Source organism: Phaenicophaeus curvirostris, chromosome 1 (genome assembly GCF_032191515.1).
Source record: "Phaenicophaeus curvirostris isolate KB17595 chromosome 1, BPBGC_Pcur_1.0, whole genome shotgun sequence".
Taxonomy (NCBI): domain Eukaryota; kingdom Metazoa; phylum Chordata; class Aves; order Cuculiformes; family Cuculidae; genus Phaenicophaeus; species Phaenicophaeus curvirostris.
The window spans coordinates 120,812,557-120,825,925 of record NC_091392.1 but is presented as its reverse complement, the minus strand read 5'-3'; the positions used below and the strand labels follow the sequence as shown (position 1 = coordinate 120,825,925).

General features: G+C 43.5%; 1 protein-coding gene across 2 annotated transcripts in view; it reads right to left on the bottom strand.

The window, feature by feature from the left end:
* The window catches only part of SRPX (sushi repeat containing protein X-linked), a 48,619-nt gene extending 36,018 nt beyond the window's left edge, over positions 1-12,601 (bottom strand). The window contains exon 1 of one of the 2 annotated variants that reach the window (XM_069873388.1): positions 12,522-12,601. In XM_069873388.1, coding sequence (XP_069729489.1) covers positions 12,522-12,591 — 70 coding nt within the window. In that variant the 5' untranslated portion in view covers positions 12,592-12,601. The remainder of the gene's footprint in view (positions 1-12,521) is intronic. The other variant, XM_069873399.1, reaches the window with a different exon arrangement.
* Positions 12,602-13,369: the final 768 nt, after the last annotated feature.

Below are 13,369 nucleotides of genomic sequence, written 5' to 3'. Positions count from 1 at the left end.
AATTGTTATTAAGAATTAATACACTGAATAATGTAGAATTTAAAGTAAAGTTGAGCTGAAGGTCAAACATGTGAGATGTATCACCTGCTATAATGCCCACACCAGCTCCAGTCCTGCAAGCCCCCCAGCCACTGGGACCCCTGGCTTGGCCATGGAGCTGCCCTGCCCCTGCTGTAGGAGTCGGTCCCCATAGAAGCTCCGCTCACTGCCTCTGGGCACAGTGGGACTGGGATGCTGGGGGCGGTCCCTGCCCTGCTGCCAGCCGTCATGGTGCCAAGATCTCACATGGATTTCCACTGCAGACAGACCAAACAACAAATGCCTCCATCCATTTGCCTATTATCTACAAACATTTTTTTGAGTTTTGTTGATTTCTCTTCACGATTTATAAACTCCCTTCTTTCCTATGAAATTTTACTGTGATACACAAAATTTGGAACACCTTGTGCAACACAGAGTGGTGTGTCTTGTATGCAAAAGACAATCAGCATTATTCCCCCACTGTTTGTATATAGTCTCATATTGGTCTTTTTACTTCAATGAAAACAGTATGTTACATTTAGCACAAATTCACAGAAGGCAAGGGCTACAGAAGTTGTACATGGCCACTATCCAGTCATTTGCCTTTCACCACTTTGCCCCTCAGCAGCGAAAAGGCTCTTCAGCATCTCTTATTTTCAAAGGCAGCAGTTCAACAGCAGCCAGAAACAAGTTAACATTTCCCAGTAAGAAATCAGGCCAAGGGCAACCTCCAACAAGATCTGACAATAAGCTCCCTCATTCCAACTTGCTCACCCAGCCTGCTCTGAGAACAGCAATGGTTTTCTGAGAAAAAGCAGTTATATTACAGGTCATTTCAACCATCCCTCAACAACCTGCCAGCTTGGCAAGAAGCTCTTAGCAGGAGCAGTCAGTCAGCCAGCTTCCTGATGTAAAGCTTGCTCCAGCCTTGAGAAATTTTCAGGAGCTTGTTATAGGGCTGGTGCACTCTCATTGCAGGTGGCTGACAACTAGAAGGGCAAAAGAGATGCAATCCTATATGAACTTGTAAGATGCTGAAAACCATGGAGCCTGCCAAGCCTTCCTCCTCTCCTGCTCACACACAGAGTATCTCACTGTGAAAGCAGGAATTCCTCAATGCTCCTTCCACAGTGGAAACTAGAAGTGACTGGGAATTAAATAGCATGGTTTTAAAAGAACTGTTTGAGCAAATATCATCTAAAACATAAATTGCTGCATCAGCTCTCACAAGGGCTTAGGAGGAAGCCGATGAGGAGAAGAGCCTGCAGTTTGTTGAGTGGTACTAGTACTGGTGCATGGGATTTTTCAATTGAAGTTTATTTAAATTTTGCAATAACTAATCTATGCAGTCATGAGGTCCTATTTATGTCTTTCCTTTGCACACTTCTGTTGCTATTTGTCAGTTCCACTTATCATGGTGTCTTCATCCAAGAAAGAAGAGGTCAAGAACATTTTGCAGAGCAGTTTCCTGTGAACTGGAACTGTGAGGACCATCAGGCTGTACTCAACAAAAAAAACATTAATAATACACGTATTTATTTTCATGTATCACGTACTACAACATGAATTTTTTCTGTTGCCTACCACTCCCCTCTCATTGTCTTTGTCTAATGAAGAGTAGCTTTGCTAAAGACAGAAGAGTAAAGAGAGACTAGGGTTGTGCTTTAGAGACAACATTCATCAATGGCAAATAAATCTAACACCATTCTTCTTGTGAGGGGCTTATGAATGTGAAAATATTTTATAATGCAGATGGAGGATTTATTTTTGATTCCTTTTGACTGATCCATTTTAGCAAACTTTTCCAACAGGGAAATCAGATGGCCATAAACCCATCAAATTATCTTAATGATGAGTTGCAAGTTGTCTTTCATAGCTCACACAACATATGTGTTTTTTAATGTATGTTATAGCTAAAATTCCTGAGTCATTTTATCAGTATGCCATACATTAAAGATTTCCCTCAACAAACAATTTATTATAAAAAATCATCTCTTTGCAAGCAAAACAACTTCCAGGGCTGCAGTGCATGTCCTGTGCTGTTACTGGTATCCAAAAGGTCTTAAATGCCTTGAAACTATCTAAAGACATCATTTAATGTTCTTGGGTTTAACACTGAGTTGGAGAGAAGCACAGAATCCCCAACTGGAAATACTTTTCTTTAAAAACAGTCCAGAAAACCCCATACAGGTGTTTGTATTTATTGAAAAGGTGACAAGCTCTTAGCCTGTTAACCACTACAAGCTTCCAGTCTGCTGGTAGAAAGAATGAAAGGGTATTGCTGACATTTATACAAAAGATGCCTTCCCTTATTACAGAACTACTTACGATTTGATACATCTAATTGAAAATTTCCTTAAACTTGAAGTCAAGGCATGTTTGCAGCTGTGGTTATCTCCTGTTTCTCCTAGACAAAAATTTCCTATCTAATAACTATAAGGGTAAAGTACCAATGAGAAACTCAAAATGTGATTCCCCTACCTACCAAAACGGAAACACAGCCAGAAGTTGTAACTGTAGCAGGAACGAAGGTGATGGAAAGACTAGTCACAAGACCACACATGTACGCCCAGAACTGCTACCAGGCATAGGTCACTCCTTTTCAGCTTGAGGAGACCCAAAAGCAACATGTAGCAGTTTTCATAACTAAATACACCCATGTGGTTTCACTTAATATGATGCTGTGCATATGACAGAGCAATAATAATAATTGCTACTTATAAGAATGTTTTTCAGATAAAGCCCTCAAAGTGCTCTCTCCTCCCAGATAAACGATTTTACATGGGAATGCAAACACAGGCCAATCAGTTCCCTTAACGCTACAAAAAGAAACCACTAATACAAAGTCAAAACAAACTGCTGGTCAGATGCCTTCACAAAAAACACCTTCAACAAGTCATTCTCTTTTTCCTTATTACAGTAATAAGAAAGATCCCCTTTTCAGCACTGAGTAGCCTTGTGGGGCACTCACATCCAACTCCTTTCTCAGAAAAGTAGAATATGGGAAAGACATTTTACTGTTTGTTGGGCTGTGGGTTTTCTTTATTTAAACATTTCACCACCACCATAACTCAGGCTTATTGTTTCTGGTATCTGCCTCCGGGCAGCTTAGAACAGTGAACATCTGTGAGCCAACATGTTTTTAATCTTCAAGAACAGCTGGAGAGAGACATGTTAATGTTGGCCTCTTTACTTGCTAGTGACACAGCATAACTAGACAGCCACAATGGATGGACTCAGTCAATCAAGGCATTATTTTTAACTGCATTGCCCAAAAGTCGAAAACTCTAAAGAGAACTGTAGCTCGCATAGGCTGTTAACTTTGAGGTATGATTTGGAAGCAGCATCACCCCCCATCTGGTCAGTCAGCATCAGGAAGCCTGATTTAAACTTCCAAGGGACACAAGAATGGACCACAGACCCTAGTAGGTTAAAACTCTTATAGTACAGACCAAAAGGAAACAGACTTTGCTAAATGACTCATGTTGCCGGCCCACACTGGTTAAGTGTAGGCTTTGGGTAAACCATGTGACATGACAAGACTTCGCTGGAGAAGCTTCAATACATGACTACTTCCAAACGGCAATGCTATTCTTAGTGGCTACATGTATGACATGTCTAATTCCAGAACCCTGAACAGCAATGGTGTTTCCTGAAAAGAACAAGAAGAGGATGAGAAGCAGGGAAAAATAAAATTAGATCATAGAATCATAGAATAACCAGGTTGGAAGAGACCCACCGGATCATCGAGTCCAACCATTCCTATCAAACACTAAACCATGTCCCTCAGCGCCTCGTCCACCCGTCCCTTAAACACCTCCAGGGAAGGTGAATCAACCACCTGCCTGGGCAGCCTGTTCCAGTGCCCAATGACCCTTTCTGTGAAAAATTTTTTCCTAATGTCCAGCCTAAATCTCCCCTGGTGGAGCTTGAGCCCATTCCCTCTTGTCCTGTCCCCTGTCACTTGGGAGAAGAGGCCAGCTCCCTCCTCTACACAACCTCCTTTCAGGTAGTTGTAGAGAGCAATGAGGTCTCCCCTCAGCCTCCTCTTCTCCAGGCTAAACAACCCCAGCTCTCTCAGCCATTCCTCATAAGATGTCTTCTATCACCCTGCTCAAATTGTAAGAAAATCTGTCTATTCAGAGTTGTGACAAATTTTAAATTTTACATGAATGGGAAAAAAAGGTGTCCTTCTGTAACAACCCCACAGTAATTTCAGGATCTTGAAAACAAACTTTCCTCATAGCATAAAATTTTAAATCATTCAAATTGTGTAAGTGGAGTATTCTCACACACATGTATTTTTATCCACTGCAAAATCTGGATCAAATAGTAGCAGTAACATAAAATTTAACATTATATAGCCTCCTGCAAAGCTGCAGAAATTTTGGCTGTGCCTTCCTGAAGGACACAGGTTTGAAACTCACCAGTTTCAAACAAATGAATGCAATCAAGAATTTTTATGATATGCATCCTCCGTGTTTTGGTTATGGATTCCTCTTCCCCTTGAAAATAGCCCATAACGACCTGCTTAGTGCCTCACAAGAACAACCCAGAACACACATGATTTCAAGCATTCTCCTTTCTTTTTGAGGTCTATGAATCAGGCAAAACTCAGACTCTCACAGCACCTACCCCTAAACCCCACTGATATCATCTGTCCTCAGATGAAGACACATTTTCATCGAGTAAGCAAAAAGTGTGAAGTTATACAAACTGTATTTGCTCAAACAGCAAAAACCTTTGCCAAAAATGTCTGACTGCCCCCAGCTTGAGTTGCATAGGCTGGCAGCTCTCAGGCATGGCTGGGGGTGTTTCCCTCTCCTAGGCTGTAATTTGCCCTGCACACTGCTGGGAGGGGACAGCAGCTCTTCCAGCTGCTGAGCAAACGTCTGACAGCCAAAGTCAGGGCACTGAAGACCCATGGAAGGCCAGATAGAAAGAGGGAGCACCATCCAAAGCATTAAAATAGGTGCCACCCTCTGTACTTATTGCATACCAAATTCACATGAAAGCAGGTAAAGGAAGAGATCCTGATAAACTTACCTGAGCCATATCCTAATTTCACCTTGCTAGTGGGCTTCCCTCTCCCCAGAGGCTTGCAGCAACTCGCTGTGACATCACACGCAAAACCACCATGCTACTCAGACCTGGGGGCAGTCAAGAAAGCTGGGCAGTCTGCCTCAAACTCAAGAGCCAAATCAAAAAATGCAAGCAGCCGAGTAAAGAGTTGAAAACTGCCACCCGGGTGAGAGAAGAGAGGATGCTTCCAGCAATGCAAAACAGAAGTAGCTTTGGGAGGCAGCCACTTTGGAAATCTCTCTTGTACTGCAGACAAGTCGAGGAGTCCCGGCCAGAACCTGGACCCTACTGTGTTAACACCTGAACAAACAGAGACTGAGGTGAGGGATCCTGCCCAAGGCCTTACATGCCAGGTATGAGGCAGCAGAGAGGAGTAGAAGGAAGCCCAGGACAGCCAGGGAAAGAACAAGGAGTTCATCCTGATGGGCAAAAGAAAGTCCGTAGCTGTCTAATGTTTCCAGGAGGGAAAGCACAACTCCCAAAAGTAACCAAAAAGAGCAATGCTCTTTAGAAGAACACAAAGGACTCTGAAGTAGCTGCTTTTGCAAGGTGCTAGACAAGAAAGCACAAAAAAAGCACTGAAACTAAAAATTAGGGGCTGGTGATGAAGGCTAGCCAGCCAAACTAGGGAACAGCAGAGCAGCCACTCCAGTAACTTCTGTTTACGAAACAAGCAAAAAACATGAGAAACACTTTCTCCTCAAATAAGCCTTTTAGCTGAAAAGTTTTGTGTTAACTACAGTTAAACATTAAACTACAATTAAACATACAGTCCAGCACCAAGGTATTTCGACAAACTCACTTCGGCATGCTGGTAGCAGGCTCTTAAGGTGCTCCCATGCTAACACTTTTTCCCTCCATCTTCACAGAACTGAACTGTAATTTCAGACATTTTTCCCAGGAAAAATCCCTGCAGCTGCCAAGAAACACTAATCAGAGATGGTGGGTGGGGGAAGGACTTCTTACCAACCTGATGTTGCACTTGACAGAGCTTTACTCTCCATGAAACTTCTTCCATGTGTTATGTACATGCCAAAGACACCATTTATTTCTTCAAGCACAACAAAATCTTGTCAAGGTTGTTCAAGGGAAATCAGAGGAAGATATTGGCAAAGCTAAGCTTCCCATATCGACTAACTTGGAGAAATTAAATTTATTACTATTAATCTCTCAAGAAATGTAAAATACCTTTCTCTCTTCATGTAAAGATACACCAAATGACAAGTTGAAGTGGTTTTCTAGAAGAGCTCTAAAGTAGATATTTCAAGTTACAGGAAATATCAGAATTATTGAAGTTAAAATCTGTAGTTTGGAGCCACTTTCAAGGTATTGTAGCATAAATTCTCAGTTTGAACAACTTTAACAGTGTCCTTTAAATATAATCAATAGTTAGAAAGAGTGTCAGAGAACTGCCAGCCAGCCAGCACTGTCCTGTATGCAGAGCTGCTCATTTATTGTGCTAACAAAAATGTAAGTGAATGCCTCATGAAACAGACGATCCTCAGCACATCATGATTTTGAACCTATAACTTGAAACAGCAAATTACAAAAAATAAAAACCAAAAAACTAAAACCAACAAAACAAGCCATTTCAGCAGCAGAAAAAATAGCTGAGTATTTGGAGGAATGCATTATAATTTCACAGAATCACCGAATCACCACGCTGGAAGAGACACACTGGATCATCGAGTCCAACCATAATTTATTACCTCAATTGCAGAAAAATCATTTGTACTTTCAGAATTTTCATAGGAGTACCATGAAAGACACAAAGACTAAGAATACTAAATTACAGTCAGCATTACAGTACACATAACAATTTCATTAAGGATGTGCTTTTTGGACAAAAAGTTAGTAGAGTGATGGGAGTGGAGGGAGGAAAGCCTCTCCATTACTCCCCACTCCAAATAATCACACTGGGGATCCAACCATTGAAAACAGTGTCTCCCAATGAAGATGCTCGTGGGAACTTTACACTACCTAATCTCATGTATAGCAACATAGTACAGGGCTCAAGAGTTAAGACTATTGCATTAGAACATAAAATTTTAAATGTATTTTTAGATATGCCTATATTTTTGTACATTATTCAACATTCCTTGTTGAAGTAACTGGGCTTGTGTGAGAGAAGAGGAGGCTCAGGGGAGACCTCATTGCTCTCTACAACTACCTGAAAGGAGGTTGTAGAGAGGAGGGTGCTGGCCTCTTCTCCCAAGTGACAGGGGACAGGATGAGAGAGAATGGCCTCAGGCTCCGCCAGGGGAGATTTAGGCTGAACATTAGGAAAAAATTTTTCACTGAAAGGGTCATTGGGCACTGGAATAGGCTGCCCAGGCAGGTGGTTGATTCACCTTCCCTGGAGGTGTTTAAGGCATAGGTGGACGAGGCGCTGAGGGACATGGTTTAGTGTTTGATAGGAATGGTTGGACTCGATGATCCAGTGGGTCTTTTCCAACCTGGTGATTCTATGATTCTATGATTATTTATCATTTGTGTCTTTACAGCACATCCCATGCAAATAGTGCTCCTCACACACTCTCTGGCTTGCAGTCAATTATGCAAAGTTTATCAACAGTGCATCAAGGCATCTGAACGGCATGGACTTCAGCCCATACCACCTTCAAACTCCATTCCTCCTGTAAAGTGGTACACAGCAGTACTTAAATTGTAGACTTTTTACATCTCCAGTTGGGAAAAGCAAGGAAGAGCAAGTGAGTCTAAGGTTACATATTAAAAATGTAAGGAGTCTGCATTTTCAACCCAGTGGCTTATTCAACTGAATGTTGATACCACAGCACGCTAAATCTTGTTTCCCACACCTTCACCAACCACAAATTTGACTCAATTGATATCAATCCCATTCATGTCTTTACAGTGAGATAAAATTGTATTTCAGTAGTGTTCACCTACAACTACTGGTTTCAACTGTCCAAGAGATGAGAAGGCTACATTGAAATACCTCTCAACAACAACACTTCCCATTGTTTCTAGAATGAATGCTTTTGATAATCCAAATTATAAGCTCATTCATACTTTTCACAAACAAGAACCTCATCTGTACTGATGACAATCTCAAATGCAAGTTTTTATAAACACTGTGTTTATATACTCTGGATGTCAGGAAGCCCATGTTGTGTCTGCTAGTATTTACTACTGCAGTGGACCAACAAAAGGGATACAGCTTACAGACTGCTACTGCATCTCCCGTATATCTCCAATGCTTGCCTAGATTTAACTATCCATTCCGTTACATGCAGTTAGCTTGCCTGTGCTCTTTGACAAGTTGTATTTCACTGTGAGAAAAAGGACAGCTGAGCAACTCATGAAAAGCACCTCTCAGAAAATGTTCTTAATTTCACTCATTGTTTAAGTGATCTCACTGTGGGGATTTCAGTTGCACGGAAGCCCCCAGGTGTTGCTGAAGACTGAGTAGTCTGAGCAGGCCCAGCACAAACAATGAGATGACTTGATTACTTAAGGACCACTAAGACAGAAATGTAGTGCTTTGATAATGCTTAAAGCCATGAAGAGTTTTCAGCAGGGAATTACTACAGCTCACGAAGATGGCCCACTTCACATGAGAAAACACGAAAGCAGTGAAAAGGGATGAGTTAACATTATTGATTGCTATGAACATGATATGTCTGTTGCATTTGAGGTCACCTGTGAATGTCATTCCTATTAGGCTTCTCTGCTGCTAGATGTCTTATTCATATGCAACCATCCAAGTAACTAGAGCTTATTTAGATGGAGACAAATTGTCCAAAGCATAACTCCTTGGATAAAGCTGTGCCTTAGGGCATACTTATCTGCTTGTACTCGAGTGCTGGTTTTTTGTCTTGTACTTGGACTGCAAGTGATTTGAGGGCAGGCACTGCCGCTCTGTTCTGTGCTTGGCCAGCACGCACAACACTTGCATCTGCGCCCACCAAGAGGTCGCTATCAGTGTCCTCAGTTTTAGGGGACTAGCGCACACAGAATCATAAACACAAGCGGATCCTGCATGTACTTCTACACAAACCGTTATCTAAGATTAATAGGCAGATAGCAAGCTGTATTTAAAAATAAAAAAAAACAACAACAAAAGGCTCAGATGACATAACTGGCCCCACCCTTGGCAATGCAGAACACCAGCTGCTTAGGGGCCTGGAGACTATTTCTTGACCATTTTTCAGCTTGGTCTGATAGACAAGAGCTATAAGTGGAAATCAAGATATAAACTGCAATGTCATATTTTTTTTTTGAAACCTGCTGTGTGACTCTAGCAATCTTAAATATATACTTCCTTCAGTTTTGTCCTCCTTTGTCTATTTAAAGCATAAACTCAATTGGGCAAGGACTGTCTCTCTCTGAATAGCTGCAGCACCAAGAAGTCTCACCCACAGATTCACCCCTTGCTCTACAACAGAACTTGGAGAAGAGCTACCCTCTCCATAACCAGACTTCTATCCACTCACATTTAATCTAAATACATACGAACGTTTACAAACATACCGCATGCATATATTGTTTTTCATTGAATTAATTCTCATACAGGTTTTGAAAACAGTTCTGTAATGTTACATAGTCTTTCAGTGATTTTGAAAGGCACCTCTCTCAAGGCTCACAGTTACTTCACAACAATATACTGTTCCAATGCACAGTTTCTTTTTAACACAGTATAACCACTTCCCACCAATTTTGTCATAGATTAGCTTTTCCTTTCATCTGTCTACTAAAGGCGTAAAGACAGGAGTACAACAGTCCTACATCATACAGTGCCACTTGATTTCACCTCCACATACCCACAACAGCAAACAAGTGATTTCCATCCATATGTACGTATGAACGTAGAGCTGTAACCTCATCCAGCATTACTGGGTGGTCAGCAGTGCTACACCTGAGCCCAACAGGGAAACGACCCACAGTGGTTTTTCACAGCTCAGAAAAACAGGAAAAAAAAAAAGAGATGGGAAGAGCTCTGGGAAGCGTTGAAGAACCTGAGGGGAAGAGCCCCCCCCCCCCGTTACTTTTGTCCTTGGCACTCTGTACCTAACATGTACAGTTACATGCCAACATGGTACTGCTAAGAAAATACCTCTTTACAGCTTCACTGGATTTCATATTGAGAATAAAGATTTGAAAGAATATCACGTTTTCTCTATTAATAAAAAAAGGAACACGAAACCTTAACTTTATATTAGGATACAAATACAGCTGCTGATGATTTAAGGTCTTTGGAGCCTTTGACACTAAGCACATGAGGAAAATTGGACTTTGAAATGAGCAAGAGCTGAAACAAGCAGGCTGTTGTGCAGCCAACTTGAAGATTACATGCAAAACCAAGATTTTTGAGATTGGAGAATTTACATTTGGCCTTTTAGGAAGAAAGAGGACAGGATATCAGCATCCTCTGCAAACTAATTGAAGGCTAACATTCATATGAACCACAAAGTAAAGCATTCAGTCATCTTCCTAAGAAAATAAAGAGAGTTTGGCAGTACAATAGCCCTCAGAGAAATGCCAGGACAGAAACTTCTGTTGTCTTTGTTGATTTAGCAACTGATGTGTCCAATACCTTAGTGTTTTGTAAAGAGCATAAATGTGTGTTCCAGCATCCTTCATGTTGGAAAGAAGCCACTTGACACACGCCAACAAAAATAAGAAAAGCTAACTTCAACTCACAAATACCGTCATTATGCCATTCTGAGCCCGTCCATGGGGCAGCACTGTGGCTTAAGTAGGATTAGCTCCTGGATACAAAAAATAGGTATAACCTACAAAGGAAGGTTCTCCACATGCAACAGCTGTGGTTTGTATTAGACACCTATCTCACCTGTTCATCACCTCCCCTTCACTGTCTACGCACAGTAACGCACCACAAACTGAAGCAATGCTCACTTACTTTGAAGGCTCTGTTCTGCCCACAAACTACACCCGTCAAACCACCACTGCATGCCAGTTTACACTGGCTTTGCTTGCAATGTCTACCAAGTCAGCAATGTTTAATCTGACAAGATGCAGCTGCTTTAAAAGACCAGGCACATCTGCATGCCAATTTCTTTTTGCCACAAAAAAAAAGGCCTAAATTAAGCTTATTTCAAATTTTGCTAAAGCAAATCCAAATAACTCTAAGTGAAATAGAACCATAGAATGGTTTGGGTTAGAAGGGAGCTTGAAAGATGATCCAGTTCCAAGCCTACTGCCATGGTCAGGGACACCTTCCAGTAGGTCAGGTTGCTCAAAGTTTCATTCAGCCTGGTCTTGAACACCTACAGGGACGGGGCTTCCAAGGCTTCTCTGAGTGACCTCTTCCAGTATCTCACCACCCTCACAGTAAATAACTTCTTCCTAATATCTAATCTAAATCTCATCTTAAAACCATTATCCTTCATTCTATCACTGCACTCTCTGATAAAGAGCCCTGATAAAGAGCATAAGCGTACACTTTTTTTTTTTAATTACTAGAAGTGTAAGAACCCAGCCAGATTTAGCCTTTCAATTTTCACTCTGAAAACCGAGATTAGTTTTCTGCATGTGCAGCCACACATGGGCAACAAAAACTGGTGAAAGACTTCTAAGTGTCAAGGTCCTGGACCCAGGACTGGCTGGTCAGACATAGGCTCACCGCCCCTCTACAATTACGGACAACACAGAGTCTCTATTCTACTGAAGTGACTTTGAGTGGGTGCCTTCTCCTTTCTTGGTCCTGTTGTAAGTTTGCCAGCACAACAGCGTGGAGATGCAAACATGATGCCCAATATGAAAGTGAGATGAGCTACCGGTACCAAAAATACTGGCAAATAAACTCTCTTAAGAGTTTCTAGAAAGCAAGCATCCTTTATCAGACCCGGGCAACGTGAGACTGTGTAGCGAGTCTCATTTTAATGGTATGATGAACTTAGCAAGAGTCAAATCTCTCGCTAACTGGGAGCTGGCTCCAGCTCAGTCTGACCTTGCCTTTGAGACAGGGCAAGACCGCAAACAGAGGTGGTTGCAGAAGAGACATCTGTTCAGCACAGACCGTGCTTAACACAAGACATGATCATCTCCAAAGAACGAACAGCGCCTGGAAAACACCATCTGAAAGCACGCTATCAGGGGGACGTGCTGCCTAACTTTCAAAAAAAAAAAACCCCAAACAATTATTTCGATGAAACTTAACTCCGCTTTAGCTTAAATCGAAAATATTCCGCGACTACTTCTTGCACCGCGGCCACCATCCCGCACTCCGCGCGTTTAAACCCAAAGGACGCCAAGTTCCCACCGCGCCCGCTTAACCCGGGGCTCCGGGCGCGGGATGCGGCTCCGTCCGAGCCGCCGGCCGCCCCGGGCAGAGCCGGAGGGAGGACGAGACGGAGAAGACGACAAAGCTCGGCAGGCGGGGAGCGAGCGGTGAGCCCCCCGTGCTGCCCCCCCGCCCGCCCTCGCCCCCCTACCCTCGTCCTGCAGGCTGGGGCGGGCGGCCAGGGCGAGCAGCGCGGCCAGGCGCAGCCAGCGGCTCCCCATGCTGCGCGGCGGCCCTTCCCGGCGCGGCCAAGGGGGAGGAGGAGGAGGAGCAGGACGGAGACATTCTGCGAGCGGGAGCCCGGCAGCCGCCGCAGACTCCTCCTCCTCCTCTCGCCGGGGCAGCCCCGCGCCCCGCCTCGCCTGTACGCCGGCCCTCAGTCCCTCTGCACTGGGGCTGCTCCCGTCCCGGTGGTTCAGGATCACACAGAATCACACAGAATCGCAGAATCACTAGGTTGGAAAGGATCCACTGGATCATCGAGTCCAACCATTCCTATCAATCACTAAACCATGTCCCTCAGCACCTCGTCCACCCGTGCCTTAAACACCTCCAGGAAAGGTGAATCAACCACCTCCCTGGGCAGCCTGTTCCAGTGCCCAGTGACCCTTTCTGTCAAAAATTTTTTCCTGATGTCAAGCCTGAACCTCCCCTGGCGGAGCTTGAGGCCATTCCCTCTCGTCCTGTCCCCTGTCACTTGGGAGAAGAGGCCAGCACCCTCCTCTCTACAACCTCCTTTATAGAGAGCAACGAGGTCTCCCCTCAGCCTCCTCTTCTCAAGGCTAAACAACCCCAGCTCTCTCAGCCGCTCCTCACAAGGCCTGTTCTCCAGCCCCCTCACCAGCTTCGTTGCTCTTCTCTGGACTCGCTCCAGAGCCTCAACATCCTTCTTGTGGTGAGGGTCCCAGAACTGAACACAGGATTCGAGGAGCGGACTCACCAGTGCCGAGTACAGAGGGAGAGTAACCTCCCTGGACCTGCTGGTCACGCCGTTTCTGA